Below are 17,265 nucleotides of genomic sequence, written 5' to 3' on the forward strand. Positions count from 1 at the left end.
AATTTCCGCTTAATTAAGTACATGGTCTCTAACCCACACACGTACTCCCTCCGTTCAGAATTACTTGTCGCAGAAATAGATGTATCTAGACGTATTTTAGTTCTAGATACATCCATTTCCGAGACAAGTAATTCCGAACGGAGGGAGTAAGACGTAACCAATCTGGTCTGGTCTCGTGCAACAGGCATGCTGTCACTCGGAAGATCCCGCAACCGTGACACGCTCTCCTTGCACCGACACCGCCATGGCTGAGCTGCGAAGGAGAAACTAGGAGATGCCGAGGTGAACCAGCAAAGTACATGAAAGGAGTTTCTCCTCTTTTTTCAAGAAAAGAGCTAGGTCTGAAGTAGATATTTTGAATAATACTCCAAAATAACAAGAATATCCGGGATACCAAAAGTTGTTGAAATTACAATATTTATTTGATTTAAATACCTCACAAGATTTAAAACTGTATTTTTTCTAGAAAACTATATGCTAAGGAAACCGTAACATTTTTCAGTGGATTTCCTTCACCAAAAAATAAATAAGTAACGGCCGATGGTTTAGCGAAATAGGAAAAAACCTTTCTCTTGGTTTCTGAGAAGTGGGCCGGCCGGCCCACTCGCTCGGTTGTGGCTTCCTTTCCCCTACCCTCCTCCGATGGCGGGCGGCGATTTCCCTCCCGTGGCGGTTGCCCCGGAAAGGGATCGGGAGGCAGACGAGCGGCTGTTGAAGAAGAAGAAGAAGCCGGAGCCGGAGCAGCCGCAGCCGCAGCCGGCGGCGGAGGAGGCGACGGGCGTCAACCCTCTCAGCCCGAGGTACAGCGAGTACGACCCCAAGCAGAGGGAGCACGTGTACACCCGCTTCTGCTTCGATCCCAGGCTCGATCTCTACAAGGAGTGTAAGTCCCCGCTTCCCCAACCGATTCTCCTGCCGGGTCGCTGTGTTGAACTGAATGAGCATCAGTGCTTGCGTTTTCTAATTTTGCACATAACACAGTGAATTCTACTACCCTGCATTGCACTTTGTACTGGTGAGTGGGTCGGTTCAGAATTCAGAAACTCGCTTAAAGGAGTAATTATTCATAGTCGAGTTACCCGGTGTTATTGGGAGTAAAGGTATCCATCATACCCTGGTGTTTTGCACAACCAGGGTCAGGTTTAGTGGTGCAAAATGCAGTTTACTGTAAAAATCCTGCTGGCCTTTTCAACCGTGATAGCTTTACCGGTTCATCCACCATCCAGTTCATTCTTGGATTTTGTAACGCTAGTAAATTTTACTGCAACGTAAAAGGCACCGTTTCCTTCAATTTGCAGTTGAACCATGCACCACACGAATACAATGCATGTTACTCCATTCAACTTTTACGGTTTTACCTATTCTAGACTGACAACTAACTGTCTGATGATTGCATAGGTATTTGAAATGTGTGTTCCTCTCTTTCCGCAGCTCCTTATGGTCCAACGCGCCATACTCACAAAACCTTCGGAGAGGGATTCCCATTGTCTAACTCAGCAAATATTCTCTCTGTCAAGATTGTTTCTTCTGACTATGGCTACCCACTTGATGTCTATGGCACGGTCATAGCCAGGGATGATCTGGATCGCAAATGTGTCTATCTATTCTGGCACGACAAGGACAATCGCCAGTTCATCACCTCATAGGTATTACTTATATTTTGCTTGCATGATAGCCAATGCACTTCTATACACGTATAATTTCCCAGTGGTGTGTTCCTTGTATTGCTCTTGATATCTGTCATCTGATACAGTTATTTGAAATAGGAATAGTGAATTCGTAATGGAGGGTTTATATGCATATGTTAATCGTCAATGGATTGTTGGCACATGAAACATATTTGCAACTTTGTGTGGTTGAAAACTCCAATAAGATTATCCAACAAAGAATATATTCTATCCGGTACTATATGGGTGCAGATATAGTATAGAGTAGAGTAAAATATCTTTTATACTTGGACCGTCATACAATTCTTGTACTCCCTCTGTTCACTTTTGTAAGTTGTTTAGGACAGCTGAAATTGAACTGTTTTAGGTGTTGTCTTAAATGTCTAAAAGGTCTTACAAAAGTGAACGGAGGGAGTATTTATGTATGGGGAACACTATTCAATGATTTTTTTTAAATGTGTTCCACATGAAAATTCCTTATTTAGGCTCTGTATATTATATACTTAAACGATGGACCTCATAGATGGGCATGTCATGTTTGCTGTGCTGATATTATCAGTTTAATATATGTTGTTTTTAAGGTCCACCAAATACTATAAAGGCTTCCCTTTTAGCGAATAATTTTAGGTGGCCTATGATTTCCCAATACTCCAGCATTTCAGTTTTGCTGTACCACAACCTTTGTGTCATTAAGAAGAGTAGACAAAATGCATGCAAACGTGAAACGTCCTGAAAAGTATATATATATTCTGGTAATATTGTTTCCTCGTTCAAACTCAAGCAAAGAAACTTAAAAGCTTCGATTTCAAACATAGACATTCCAAAAGATACACCAGCAATTTATCTATCTGTATTCTGTACTTGTTTTGAAGGACAATTCATTGATTTTGACTGGTCCAAAGAGAGGACTTGCGCTCTGCGGTTCGCTATTCTTTGAAATCGATCTGAAGGTTAAGGATGTGCATGGGAGGGAGGTCAAGGATGAAAGGCTCAGCAAACGGAAAGTAGTGGCTACTCTCAGGTGTAGTACACCCGTGTTAGCAAAAGATTGAAAAAATGTGATCAAACATTGTCCAAAAAATTTGAACTTTTGGGACATGAAACATTATCAGATGTGTGAGGTTCTTGCAAAATATCATCTAAAAATAACATCTGGCGAGCTCTCACCAAAAACAACAAAATTACTGCTCAAACAGTGCACAAAACTTTCAGCAAAGATTTTGTTTTTTTCGTTGAGAGCTCCTCGGATGTTATTTTTCGATGAAACTTGGCAAGAACCTCAAACATATGATAAAGTTTGATGTAGCAAAATTTCAGATTTTTTGGATTTCGTTTGATAAACTTTTTTCAAAGTTTTTTCTAACTCGGGTGTAGTACACCCGAGAGTAGAAAATCCAGTAGCAAAGGCACGCTGGATGTTAATGGCATCACAAGACAGGCATCAAACTTCGAATATGGGGTTGAAAAAAACACGCTTGTCAGCACATGCACAGCACATTGGAGATGAACTTTGCATTCGTTAGGGACGCCGTGGAGGGCACGGTTGAGATCAGGATCCTTGAGGGGCTTGTTGATTTCCATGGTAAGATCATTGCTACCACCACCAGAGTTCCATGTGAAATTGTGCTACATGATAGCAGAGTGAATGGCTTGCTCACTGCCGGCGATGATCAAGTCATGCGAACAGCGCGCCGCGTGGTATGTCTATCTGCAGGTGAGATGCTCTTGGTGACTGTTGCTCCTGAAGGTGGCGATGAGCTCTCTCGCCACACTGTTAGTTTTGCTTCAAGGCTCAACGGTTGTGCCGCCGAGAACATGGTGTGTGGTAACTATAAGATGCAAGTGAAGGTCACTTGGTCGATTGTGATGTAATTCCTGGTTTACTAGTTGTGGTAGGTCAGGTTTTAGAGAGGATCCCTGTATGATTTGCAGCATCATCACTGTCGAAAAAGCACGTCCGGGTAATGAATGTAGTCCTTTCATGGAATCTGGAAAGCTGAAGATCATATATGACCATGGTTTAATTGGGACAACCCATAACTGGTAAGATTGTTGTGTTATACCTTCTGTCCTACTCTACTTCCCATCTATTCATTTCAGATTCGATTGTTTCAGCGCTGACCAGTGACTGTATACTTAAATTCTTAGAATCTTTGATATTCGGGGACACACAAGGTATAATTTTTATAACTATACCGGAGGTTTTAGTTGCAGAAATAGGTCGACAGTTTGGCTAGTCTTGATGAAAACCATACGAGAACCACATTTTGGTGCTTCACAAAGGGGTTTAACTGATGGGTGCAGGATACATTGTATATACAGATACAGTATATAATCGCACAAAGATGAAAACCAGATGCCTGTCTCCACATCGATCGGGTGCTTCTGTCTCGCCCAACAGTTTCCATTCTTGATCCACATTCATGCCAGAGCCTCTTCTTTGAGTAGTACGATAATGCTTGCTGTCTCGGGTTCGTGGTAATCGCGGAAACTTCTGCATTGGTCTGTCTGCGTGCTTCCATACTGGATGTTCTTCCTACTACTGCTACATACAATTGACCATTGCTTGATGCCTTGATTTATTTACTTATATGGTTCTTTGCTATGCTATAGATCCTGAAAGAGCGAGTCATTCTGCTGGTCCAGATGGACCGCATCATGAGGCCTCACGGCACGCCATTATCAGAGACGAAGTTGCTGTCATAGACAACATCAAGAAGCTTATACCGGCGCTGAGATGGGATGACATGATGACTCCGAGGTGAAACCTAAGAAAGGCGCGCTCTTGTCAGGTGATGAAAGAAATAGTCTTGAACTCTTGATCGTGAGGAAAAAAGCTATGGGATGCAAAATGGTTCATGTTCTGATCTTATTCTGCTGCCGATTTAAAAAATCCTACTCCCTCCGTCCCACAATGTTAGACGTTTTTTGACACGTCTTACATTATGGGACGGAGGGAGCAGGTGTTTTTCTTAATTTCCAAAATCCTAGCACCTTGGCTATCCTTTCTCCGCAGCTTTGTGCCTGTGATGGAATATTTTTGTGCCTGTGCTGGAATGTTCACAGAAGAGATGAGATAGGGGGTGTATGACATGCAAAATTGCATACTTTGATGGTGCAGAATTCATAGGACGGTAATAACAGTATGGTTCTCGGAATGCTCATCTGTAGCATTTCACAGGACAGTAACACTACAAGCGAAATCAAAGGATCAACGACGCCAGGCGCCGGGTGTTCTCTCTACAAGCGAAATCCACCGGGCTCTCGCTCAGCATCAGCAGCCCTTGCGCAGCCTCCAGCGTCCTCTCGTCCGGCTCGCTGTCACTGGCAATCGGCAATGGCGGCGGCATCGCCGCCCTGTTCGCGGCGGCGGCAGCCAGGATCTCCGCGATGGCGGCGTCGGCGTGTGGGGCGTCTCCCTGGCGGTAGTGCAGGATGACCAGCCCGAGCGGGCCGCGCGGCTGGCCGGCGACGCCCACCTGCAGCGCCGGCGACCGGAACGCCCACAGCTCCACCATGGCCGACTCCAGGTCCTCGGCCCTGGCGTCGCCCGCCACGTCCAGGCCGTTCTGGGTCAGGAAGCTGCCCCAGCCGGCGATGAGGCGGTAGGCGTCGTTGCAGCCGAGCTTCTTGAGGCCGAGCACGTAGGGCCTGCCGCGCCGGTCGTAGGCCTGCACCTGCACGCTCGGCTTCTCCTCCGCCGTCAGCGCCTCGTCCAGCGGGAACGGCTCGCCGCGCCGCCAGCTCTTGCGCGACATGAGCAGCCGGTGCTGCTGCAGCAGCCGGTCCGTCTTGCACAGCAGCTTCCCGTAGACGCGCACCGGCCGGGACGCGCCCAGGCCGCGCAGGACGTCCCGCAGCGCGCCGTCCACCACGCCGATCTCGTCCAGCGACGGGTCGTCCGCCGCCGTGGCGGGCGCGGACTCCATGCCGACGCCGGCCCAGAACACGCCGTCGAGCAGCCGACGACGCTTCTTGCGCCTCTTGCTTGGGGAAGATTGGGCACGGCGGCGGAAGGCGACGCGAGGCCGGAGCGCTGCGGCGTCTGCGGCCGCGCAGGGCGGCAGGCTCTGGTCCGCGGCCAAGATCCTCCCCTCGCCCTCGCGCTCCCCTCCTTCTTCCCCGGCTTTCCGTTGCGCCGCCGCAGGGGCAACGGACGCCGCGGGGCAGCCGCAAGATCCGCCGCCGCCCTTGGCGTCCGGCGACGCATGGCGGCCAATGCCCGTGGCGGCGGGAGGAGGCTTAGGCGCCGTCCTCCGCCGGCGAGGCACGCTCCCGACCTCCAGCAGTGTCATGGCGAGAAGGGCGCGGTGCTGGCAGACATTTGTAGGTCGGGGAGGCGGCGGCAGGAGACGAAAATGAATACCTAGCTGCTACAGCTCTGGGTTCTGGAACATAATATACGCGTGGATACCAGTACTAGTACTAGAGTTTGGTACGGGCTCCTCTCCAGACTCCAGTACTACTGCTGCTAGCAGGAAACTTATCAGTGATGAAAGCTTTCTTTTTTAGAAGAATTTTATTTAGGACAGTAAAACTAAACCTAAACCCTAGTCCTCTCACGCGTCCGTGGCCTTTGGCTGTTGGATCCCGCGGCTTGGCCATGCCTGACCGTCCGATGCATCATTTCCTCATTTCCTCCCGTGTGGGCTGCTTTTTGGGCTGAGTGTCCTTGGGCTGCTATTCCAGGGGTCAAATCGGATGCCTCCCGTTCACTGCTACGGGTTAACGTCGGACCCCGAAAGAACGGTGGTGATTATGCTCCATACCCACTCCCCTTCAAGAACCCTGTCCCCGCTCTGCGAACCCCGACCCCTCCTAGTCCCGCCCTAGGTCAAAGAGAAAGGGAGAGGTGATTGATGGCAGCAGCGGCGTCCGCTGCTGAAAGGTGTGCCTGTGTAGAGGATACAGAGATGGCTAAAAAACGAAAACAATCGCCAGTCAATGTGGTCGCAAGGTTGCAGACCAGGCGTGGAGGCGGGCAAGTAATGGCGATAAAGCTCATCCGTCCGCGATGTGTAACTGCCGCGACAGTGGAGGAGGTATGTTATTGTCGTATTTCCTTCCTTTTTTGCCATCCATATTTTTTGCTCCCTTCTATGTACCTTCGACAGCCATGTTCATTGCGTTGGGTTTGAATCCTTTCCACCTAAACTCTCGAAACATTTGGCAGGGATTGATGTTTTGTTGATAGATAGAGCTGATCTTGCATCGTATCACAAACTATGTTCTGCTGGTGTTTACATGGGTGATTGATTGTCGTCGTTGGTCATGCTTCATGACCTAAATAAGGACCTCGTGTATATTCAGTGGCAACTGGGATTATGCCAAGTTTTCCATGGTTTGATCGTCTTTCATCCTACTCTCACTGAAGTTAAGACATGGCTCCAGGGCAGGTTAACCTTTGTTTATTCATTGTATCTTTCTACCTATTTCTCCTAACTGTGATGTGCTTTGCCTCGAGCATTGCTAGAGTGTAGAGTAATGGTGTATAAGTATGATAGTTTAAAAGGAGTATTATTGTGTGTTGCAGTAATAATTTTAAATTTTAAAACTACAGACCTTGCATCATTTATTTGTTGTGAATGTGGGCAGTGCGTTCAAGTTGATCTGGAGCAATTTGAAGGGTTTCCTCAACACAAAAAACTTCAGCCAAGTTCACTTAAGCACCTGGAATTATGTATAGAAGTTTAAAATTGTAATTTGTTTCAACTGCTTTGCCACTTTTATGTATGCTTTGGTACAAAGTTTAATAATTGGACCTATTTGCTATGTGGAACATGTAGCATTTATTTGATCCTAATCTAATTCAGTTCGTCACCATCGTCTTTTGGCTCCCGCTTTCAACAAATGCAGTATCATTTATCTATTTTCTTGACATGATACTTTGGGAAACGGTTTAGACTTCTTGAGTCATTCTCTATTTATTGTCGGCGTATCTTTGAAAATAAACGAATAACATTTCCTCCATATATGAATGACAAACTAATATTATGGAGTTGTCCGGTCAAATGATCATTCGGTACATTTATGTTCCATTGCCAATTAACATTCATTTGTGATGCCTTCCTCAGAATGGAAACGTTTTTTTGTTGTTGTCGTTTTGTATTGTCGCTGCCGCAAAGATTACATGTACACTGAGCCGTAGTGTGTTTAAAAAAATTACATCATCCTTTTATGCTTCATGATGCTATATATTGCGAAAATATGTCTTGGTTTATTGGACAAGTCGATGGACACCGAAACACACACATTATGGTCTATTATAATTATCATCTTACACTATAAATGCACATAAAAAATAAGATCAATCATAAGTAACAACTTACACTACAAATACACTCAATATAATGCCCCTTCAATTTGCCATTTCCTAACTCTAATTACCCAATCAAAATGTTATGAGGTCTTGACCAAGGGATTAGGTGGTGTTATTGTTATGAAACATACCCCACCTAGAGGTCTTCCCTGTTTCTTCTGACCGAGCAATGATGACCATGATCCCCGAATGGCCGTTGAGCTTAGCAAGCACATATATAGTCGTTGACCTTGGCAAGCACATATGTCGTGGTGGATGGTTACCGTTTATTAACTAATTTTTTTGGTACTCTTGTGTATATTGATTAGAGGCATATGTTTTTCTTAAAGAACAACCACAACCATTTTTTTCATAATCACATCGACAAATTTGTGAACTCTATGATTTGCAAGTTACATCCGCAATGGATTGAATAAAATGCGTCTATAGTCATTATACTTGTATCTTATATACACATTCGTCAAACGTATTGGGGAATTGAACTTATGGCAAGTGAATACTTCCGAGTGTGACAATATGGTCACCAAGCTCAACATTTTCAGCCTATGTTGACCATTTGGCCACACTAGTTGGGCGCATGCATGCAAAGTGGGGCTGCGTGCGTTTTTTCCTACCTTGCCACAATATTGGGGCACTGTATGCTCTCCCATTCCGCATGTATTCGCCTGATCGCCTATGCAGCTGCCGGCTCCATCGCCTCCACAACTATTCACACTCCACTTGATGGTTCATAGGACAATATGGTCATGTAAATGGCAATCTTCGTTCGTAGATATATGGCATTTTTTAGTTGACTTGGAAATTTTGCTTTGATTGTTTCTTTTCGTTACAACGTATTAGTATGAAGCATAAAAACATAGAGTTAAAAAAGGCATAAAATTGTGATATTATCAAAATGCCTGTCATTAGTCATTCACTTTTCACATGATCCAATGAAGACATTTTTTATTATATTATAATTAACACTGTGATGTTACTAAACATCCAAGTCACAAGAACACCTTTGAAAGAAACTATAATTACAAACTAGTCTTGGGGATTCTTCGTCTCCTCCATGTTGTACACACGATGACGTGAAAATTGCTTCCCACCGCCGGAACGAGAGAGCAATCATGCACGTAGTCGAGGAGGCCATCTAACTCTGCTAGGAAGCGCCGGTGAGGTCAATCCAACCCAGAAGGACCCATGCCCCTTGGCTTTGCCGCCAAACTTAGTCGGCTAGTCGAATGACACGAGTGCCAATTTTGGTCGCGTATACTCCTAATCAATCAAATGCCACGAGTGCACAATCGCTACAAAAGTCGGGAACAAAGGGGATTCCTAGTTTCAGACATAATTGACGCCATGGTCATACCAAAATATCAGTTGTGATGTTGATACCAGTTTACCCAAATAACACAAATTCAGCAATAGTTTCTTTTTTTTAAGGGAAAATTCAGCAATAGTTTCTGGGAGCATGATCATCTTCCCATTTCGGCTGTGTAAATATTTTTGATGAATTTTTCGAAAATTTGACGAAATTTCCGCTGAAAATGAGAACCTGGTCGCGAATTCGCGATTACCCACACCGGTGGAGGGGCAACGAGCACGTCACTCGGGAGATCCCAACAGTGCCCACTACCCGCAACCGCGGCACACTCTCCTTTCCCTCCTCGCACCGACGCCGCCATGGCCGAGCTGCGGCACGGCACGGTGGCGGCGGCGGCGGCCCGCGCCTCCTCCGGCTCGCCCGCGAAGCGCGACGCGGAGGCCGCCTCCGCCTCCGCCTCCTCCCCCTTCCTCTCCTCCCCACGCAGCGGCGGCGGCGACGGCGGCAAGGACGGCGCGCTGCGCCCGCCCCCTCCGCTCCACCAGAGGTACTCGCTCCCCGCCGCCGTCCGCGCCCTCCTCGCGCTCGAGGACCCCCGGTCGCCCTCGGCCCCGGCCTCCTACCGGATCCTGCTCGCCGTCCTCGCCTGCGTCGCCCTCGCCGCGCTCGTCTCCGCCCCCTCCGTCTGGTCGCGCCTCGTGAGTCCTCGATCCGGTCGATCTTCGTCGCGTCTCGTCGGGATCCCTGATGCTTGCTGACATTCGTGTTGTTGTTGTTGGACCCTAGAACGCGCCCTACCTGTGCCGCAAGGATGGGATTCGGCTCCAGTGCCCCGGGGTAAAGTGATGTTGATCTCAGCCTGCATCTGGGTGGATGTTTGTGCGTGCAATCTGTTTTAACGTTTGTTTGTTTGGCTTGGCTTGGTGTTGCTGTTCAGGTGAGCAACTCTCTGTGGGAGAATCCGCATGCCGCCGCCACGTCTTGGAAGCCGTGTGCCGAGCGACGCAGGGACGAGATCTCAGGCAAGTGCCGAATAGAAATGCGATGAAAGCTGTTTCATAACTGTGACGGTATCTTCTCAGTGTACCATTTTTTTTGCGGTATCTTCATGTATCTTGATACTGCCGCAAAGCCGATATGTTGCCCGGGTAGTTGATAAAATTTTCTCAAGACCATAAGTAAATTTAACAGCTGACCTGCTAGATATAGTATGTTTGGTTAGAAGATATTCCAAGCCCAAGTTGTGTGGTTGGAGAAATAAAACGTGACTGGTTGATTTTGAGATGAGGATAAATTGTGATATTATTTGCAAGAGCACAAGTGGAAAGGGAACCCAGAAACAAAATACTCTCTCTACATTTCTTCTTTAACGGCTAGTTTAATTCTTGTTACCCCTCTTTCTGCCCATAGCCTAACACAGTAGCACACAAGCTTTCTTCATGAAACAATAATTCTTGTTGCTTCCTCTTGGGGAAAGGGATCCCAAGTTGAAGCTGTCTTGGTGCTCACCCGCTGTTTATATTCATCACCATGGCTTACGAAAATATGAAAACCATTCACCTTAAACCATGGTTGCGTCCTGATGAGTATAAATTTTGTCTTTTTTTCCCTACTATTCTGCAGATCTTGTGCCAGAGAACGAAACTTCTGGGTATATTTTTATTCATGCCGAGGGAGGATTGAACCAGCAACGAATAGCTGTACGTACGTGCCCTATTCCCATTTATCAATTTGTTGAAGGACAATTTTTTTGACTTGTTATGCGACATTTGCTTATGTAGTATAAATGGCACCTTGCCTAATTTTTATCAAGCACTATCAGTTGATTGCACTACTTTGATATATTCACAGATATGTAATGCTGTTGCAATTGCTAAGATAATGAACGCCACACTTATTTTGCCTGTGCTGAAGCAGGATCAAATATGGAAAGATCAAACGTAAGTGATAATTCTGGCCTCCTTTCCGAATTGACTCCTGCTTGCTTATGCCCCTTTGTAATTTGTGTTTGTTATCATGTTAGCTCCTGGCAAAAGTGTTTAATATTTGACAACCTTGTATTTTCTATTCAGGAAATTTGAAGATATCTTCGATGTAGATCATTTTATAAATTATTTGAAGGATGATGTCCGCATCGTTCGAGATATTCCTGACTGGTTCACAGAAAAAGATGAGCTGTTCACCAGTATAAGGTTGGTTGCTTCATTTCATCTTTTGATCTGTCTTAGCTGCTGTCAGCTTAATAGCTTGATGCTAAAGTCTAAACACATGAATGATATTGATTTTTAGAGCACTGCTTTCTTTTGTAGTAAAATCAACACCAATATTGTTAGAGAGGGAACAATTAATCTTAGAGCGTATTAACTTGAACAAGCCAACTAACTAGGTGTCTTCTGCTGCTTGTTTGTGCTCTGCAGTTTCCATTATTTACAAAGTTACATGCATTTCTCATGTATGCAATATATTGCTAATGCAATGCCAGTGCAACTAGAGTTGTCTCTGCTTCAAATGTCATCAATTTCTCCCCAAGTATAAGTCTGCTTGTCCAATTCAGATTATTATATTTTGCGACCTGAGTTTTGAGGATCCGATAAGATTGTACTGCTGGGGCATTGCAATGTTTTTTTTGCTTCTGCTCATTTTCTCTTTGTGACAATTTTATCAATCATTAGGTAATGTTGCCATGCTAGTCGATACTGTAATCCTAGTTCATTATAGCGCTTTAAACTACAGTACCCGCTGTCATATGTGTTATTCATAATTGGTTGGCACTGGTACGTTTTTTGGCATGATAGTTTGCTGGCGGACATAGCTATAGACCTATATGTGTTATTCTGGTTTATCTGCCGGATAAGATCTTCGTAGTGATTAAAATTTTGCCAATTTCCGTGACTACCATCTGTGAGTTTTTTTTAAATGCCAGCAATACCGCCACCTACAAAATGGTTCCTATATGTACATTTAATTCTATGGTTAGATAAATGTGCTTATGTTGTTTCTTGTTTTTGCTTGTTGCATATGTTTTTCCTACATGCCAACATATTTTCATACTTAATTGTAACTTCTATAATTATTTATGTTGATTTTAACAGGCGTACTGTAAAAAATATCCCAAAATATGCACCAGCGCAGTTTTATGTCGATAATGTACTTCCAAGGATCAAGGAGAAAAAGATAATGTCTATCAAACCATTCGTTGATAGATTGGGGTAAGTCTTAATATCATTTTATGAAGATATTTCCATGACTCTATTCTGTTCATATATCTTCAGACTTGCTACATAATTGTTTAGCACAGTGACTAGTTCTTCACATTCGAGTCTTTGTGGTCAAGTAATATTGCTCTCTGCTACTCTCCCTTTCCCCCTTGGCCCTACACCCCACCCAGTTTATTCCTTGCTATCTTGTTCACTTCCATTGACTTATGGCCATAGTGTATTGTAAACTCATCATTGCAGGTATGATAATGTTCCAATGAAGATTAACCGGCTCAGATGCAGAGTTAATTATCACGCCTTAAAGTTTCTACCTGGCATTGAAGAAATGGCTGACAAACTGGCAACAAGGATGCGGAATCGAACTGGGAGTGTAAATCCATACATGTAAGTGTAGCTCATGATCTTCAGAGTAATCTGCCTTGGAGTTGGCAATTTTTTACATGTCTCACACTGTTATTCCTGCTTTTGAAGGGCTCTTCATCTTAGATTCGAGAAAGGAATGGTGGGTTTATCCTTTTGTGATTTTGCTGGAACCAGAGAGGAGAAAGCAATGATGGCTGAATATAGACAGAAACAATGGCCAAGACGCTTCAAGGTGATATACTAATGTGAATTGTCTAGACAATGATTTTAGCCTGAAGAGAATAAGGTCACAAAGTACAGTGCTTAGATATATTTCTCTTGTATATATGCAGAATGGATCTCACCTTTGGTCTTTAGCACTGGAAAAGAGAAAAGAAGGCCGCTGCCCGCTTGAGCCTGGGAAAATAGGTTTCATTCTGCGTGCAATGGGATATACGAAGGAGACTCAGATATATGTTGCATCAGGGCAAGTGTATGGTGGAAACAATAGAATGGCACCGCTGAGGAACATGTTCCCCAATTTGGTAGGTGTTCTACTGCAAATCCTGTTTGTTGCCTTCAAACTTCAAAGTGCCTTTATATGGACATAACGCGAAACTACAGATCCAGAAAGGAAACTAAGACAGTTACCTATGGATGGGCAAGCAATCATCAGCAGGTGGATTTGTTGTAGAGACAACTGACCCATTATCTTTGTTGCTTGCAGGTTACCAAAGAAGATCTCGCAAGCAAGGAGGAGATAGAACATTTCAAGAAGCATGTAACCAGCCTCGCTGCACTGGACTTCCTGGTATGCCTGAAGTCAGACGTGTTCGTCATGACCCATGGCGGCAACTTTGCGAAGCTGATCATCGGCTTCCGGCGCTACATGGGGCGCCATAGGCTCAAGTCTATCAAGCCGGACAAGGGGCTCATGTCGAAGTTCTTCGGCGACCCATACATGCCATGGGCGAATTTTGTGGAGGATGTGATGATCACTCACCAGACACGAACAGGCCTCCCCGAGGCCACCTTCCCGCACTATGACCTCTGGGAAAACCCTCTCTCCCATTGCATGTGTAGAGCATAAACTATATAGACTACAAGTGATTGTGCATAGCTTAATTAATTCCTTTGTTCATACAATCCATCCTATAACTGTAAGTTCATATAACTTTTTTTTCCACTTCCAGTTTTGTTTGTGTAGAGTTTTTCATCTAGAAACACTATATGTGTATGAAAGTTCAGCTGATGCATATGAATTTCCCAAAACTAGTTTGTGCATAATGATTGCATGATTGAACAAACAATTTTCACTTCAACGGTGTAGTTACAGAGATTTGTTCAAATCAATTACAGTTGACATGATTCATTCATTGATGAACTGACCATGAAACCCAAGAATGCTAATCCTTCAGCAAAACAAATAATTTCTGGAGAACAGCTAGTTGCACATTTGTACTACTACTTGCCGAACGTCGACTCGACGTACAGCGTGTGCCTGCAAATAGGGCACGTCTTGCTGTCCACGAGGACGCTCTCCAACCACGCGCCATGGAAGACGTGGGGCTTGCCGCACCCCGGCCACGCGGCGAGGTCGTCGTCGCCCTCGAGCAGCTGCAAGCAGATGGGGCAATCCTTCCCAGCGGCGACGACCCTCCTTCGCTTCGCCGGCCGTTCACCGGCGTCCGTGTCATCGTCGTCGACGGCGGCTTCGTGTTTATCATGGTCGCGCGGCATCGGCTCCGGCAGTGCAGCTCCATGCCGGTGAATCGCACGGGCCACGGCTCCTCCACCGTCTCCTCCAGCACGGAGCGCATCCACTCCATGCGCTCGGGCGTGTAGTACGACCTCCGGAGGATGCCGACGTCGACGAACACCTCGACACGCGCGGCGCGCGGCAGCACGCTCACCTGCGACGCCAGGCTCGACCATAGCTCCTGGAGCTGCTCGCTGAAGTCACCGGGGTATATCAGCCGGATCAGAGACGACCCGGCCCACGCCAGGGACCTCGCCGTGTGGTCGCCGGTGGCCATGAACCGGAGCAGGTGCGCCCTGGTGCTCCCTCGCACCACCACGCCGTCCGATGATACCGAGAAAGGGGCGTAGCGGTAGAGCACCAGGATCTCCTTGCACTCTGCTTCTTCTTCTTCTTGGTCCTCCACGGCGGCGACCCGCATGCAGCCGGCCGTGCTCCCCGCGGCGGAGAACCACGGCGCCGGGCCTCCAAGAAATCGCCGGCCCTCGGGGGAGTACTCCATTTCCACCAGCTCATCGTCGCCGGGGCAGCTCATATCGAGCTCGTCGTCCGCCGTCCCCGGTTCAGGCGGCACTGTGAGAAGGAAACCGTATAGCCGAACAACGGCGTGGGCAGCGGAGCGGACCTCCAGCGAGAACTCCTGGTTCATCACCGGGGACCTCAGCACCAAGATGGGGCTCTCGGCCGACAGCACGAACGTCTCCGTCTCCTCGCCGGTGTTGGCGTGTACGGCTACGGCCACGCGCACGCTCTCGTCGGCTCCGTCAGCTGTCGCCCAGTCGACGAGCTCGGCGATGGCGACTACCGCCTGCTGGCTGGCGCTCAAGGGAAACCTCGTGGACTCGCCGCTGCTGAGGTCCCTGGTCCAGCTCTGCGGCCGCCGCGCCATGCCGGCGGATCGACTTCAGGGATTAGGGTTTAGACTTTGGAGAGAATCTCGCGCGCGGCGTGTTAAGGTAAGCAGCCATGCATGCCTGCCGCCGTGCTGTGATTATATTTCTGATCTTTTGCCGACTCCAAAATGAGTTCCGGGAGCGATATATAGCCTGACAACCCGCCGATCCCAAGTCCAATTCGGACACAACGCACAAGGCAAATCTCAGTTCAATTCAAAATGGACAGGAAAATTCCTTTTTTTTAAGAAGGGCAGCGCTAGGCGCCGATGTCGCATGCCAGCCACCCAATTCAGTAGGGTCAACGCCCGTACACACCGCACGATCTGTTTCTCTTCCTCCCCGACGCCATTTTCTTGGAGAAAAACTCCAACTGCCATTGACGACCGACATGCCCCGCCTCGAAGCACCGCCCCCTGATTCGTCTCGCATGTTGCTGCCCTCGCCGCCGGTCGCCGCCCTCACTGCCGGTCGCCGCCCGCGCCACCGTCGTCTCCTGCGTTTCTCATCCGCTACGCCAGTGCATCAATGTGTGCCCGTGGTTGTAGCTCCCTGTGGCGACGGCCCAGCACCGATGCGATGCGACGCCACAACTCCGGTGCCGACGGTCCCCGGTGGAGGCACACTCACGACGAGCTCGCAAACTGTACTCTACTCGGGTTGCCGGAAGTAGCAAAAAAGTCCGCTGGTCGAGCAAAAAAACATGCAGGTTGTAGCAAAAAAAAAAAAAACTCGTTGGTGTTGCCACACTCGTCACTCACCGTAGCGAAAAAGGCTCACCCGTCGCCGTCGTAGCACCGCGATGCCGTCGCCCGCAGCCCGCACCATTGTCAGCATGTGCATCGGTTGAAGCTTTTTTTGTGCCGGTTAAAACTTTTTTCACGGTTTGAAGCTTTTTTTCCACATCGATTGAAGCTTTTTTTTCATGGTTGAAGCTTCCTCCTTCGCCGGTTGAAGCTTTTTCACACAGCGGTTGAAGCTTTTTTCTGTTGTTGAAGGCTTTTTTCCACACCCCATGAAGCTTTTTTCCATAGGTTTGAAGCTCTATCCTTCGCCAGTTGAAGCTATTTTACACATTGGTTGAAGCTTTTGCCGCGCCAGTAGTTGGTGTCGCCGGTTACAACTCCTGCTTAGCCGCTTCCAGCAAACGCCCTCGCCGGTTGCAGCTCACAAAACTTCCTGTTGTCTCGCAGGCCATGGCCACACCGTGCAACATGCAGCCTCCCTGTGAACTAGCTTCACCACACGCGCTGTAAATAATATGAACGGGGCTGCTCAATACATGCCTCCTATTTCCATTGCCTCATGTATATATAGTACAGGTACAAAGGTTAGACGTGATCAACACGATTACAAATTAGGTAGGCTAACCAAACGTTGGTATGTTGAAGACGTGATCTCCAAGAAGAGCAGCAGCCGTCAGCGTACGATTGCGGGACTCTAACACGCCCCCGCAGTCTGAACTCGGTGGTGCGCCGATGTGAAGACTAGATCAGAATTCCTGGAAGAGTGCTGTCGACAAACCTTTTGTAAAAATATCCGTAAACTGTAAGTTGGATGGAACGTGCAGAACTCGGACGGCTCCAATGGCAACCTTCTCTCGGACAAAATGTATATCCAGCTCGATATGTTTAGTTCGCTTGTGCTGCACGGGATTAGCAGAGAGATAGACCGCACTCACATTGTCGCAATACACAATGGTAGCATCATTAATAGGCCGGTGAAGTTCCATGAGCAGCTGGCGGACCCAACATGATT

The 17,265-nt window shown here is 47.2% G+C and overlaps 2 protein-coding genes and 2 pseudogenes across 2 annotated transcripts; 3 read left to right on the top strand and 1 right to left on the bottom strand.

Moving 5' to 3' along the window:
* Positions 1-603: 603 nt before the first annotated feature.
* Positions 604-4,757, top strand: LOC123154148 (uncharacterized). Its single transcript, XM_044572938.1, has 3 exons — positions 604-883; positions 1,432-1,646; positions 4,281-4,757. The coding sequence occupies exons 1-2, from the start codon at positions 643-645 to the stop codon at positions 1,644-1,646; spliced, it is 456 nt and encodes a 151-aa protein (XP_044428873.1). The 5' UTR covers positions 604-642; the 3' UTR covers positions 4,281-4,757.
* LOC123153635 (uncharacterized) lies at positions 2,178-3,704 on the top strand (annotated as a pseudogene).
* Positions 4,758-9,565: 4,808 nt separating the features above from the next.
* LOC123148894 (protein PECTIC ARABINOGALACTAN SYNTHESIS-RELATED) lies at positions 9,566-14,130 on the top strand. The gene is made up of 11 exons (XM_044568412.1): positions 9,566-9,993; positions 10,082-10,132; positions 10,233-10,317; positions 10,919-10,995; positions 11,147-11,235; positions 11,368-11,487; positions 12,388-12,504; positions 12,754-12,897; positions 12,985-13,108; positions 13,209-13,400; positions 13,583-14,130. The coding sequence occupies exons 1-11, from the start codon at positions 9,655-9,657 to the stop codon at positions 13,943-13,945; spliced, it is 1,701 nt and encodes a 566-aa protein (XP_044424347.1). The 5' UTR covers positions 9,566-9,654; the 3' UTR covers positions 13,946-14,130.
* Positions 14,131-14,261: 131 nt separating this feature from the next.
* Positions 14,262-16,769, bottom strand: LOC123148895 (uncharacterized; annotated as a pseudogene).
* Positions 16,770-17,265: the final 496 nt, after the last annotated feature.

The sequence above is a fragment of the Triticum aestivum genome, chromosome 7A (assembly GCF_018294505.1).
Source record: "Triticum aestivum cultivar Chinese Spring chromosome 7A, IWGSC CS RefSeq v2.1, whole genome shotgun sequence".
Lineage (NCBI taxonomy): Eukaryota > Viridiplantae > Streptophyta > Magnoliopsida > Poales > Poaceae > Triticum > Triticum aestivum.

What these genes read in the sequence shown, in the direction of transcription:
- LOC123154148 (XM_044572938.1), top strand. Translation starts at nt 643, where the DNA reads ATGGCGGGCGGCGATTTCCCTCCCGTGGCGGTTGCCCCGGAAAGGGAT. An exon ending in GCTCGATCTCTACAAGGAGT is followed by an intron (nt 884 to 1,431) that starts GTAAGTCCCCGC and finishes CTCTTTCCGCAG; the next exon opens with CTCCTTATGGTCCAACGCGC.
- LOC123148894 (XM_044568412.1), top strand. Translation starts at nt 9,655, where the DNA reads ATGGCCGAGCTGCGGCACGGCACGGTGGCGGCGGCGGCGGCCCGCGCC. An exon ending in CCTCCGTCTGGTCGCGCCTC is followed by an intron (nt 9,994 to 10,081) that starts GTGAGTCCTCGA and finishes GTTGGACCCTAG; the next exon opens with AACGCGCCCTACCTGTGCCG. An exon ending in TTCGGCTCCAGTGCCCCGGG is followed by an intron (nt 10,133 to 10,232) that starts GTAAAGTGATGT and finishes GTTGCTGTTCAG; the next exon opens with GTGAGCAACTCTCTGTGGGA.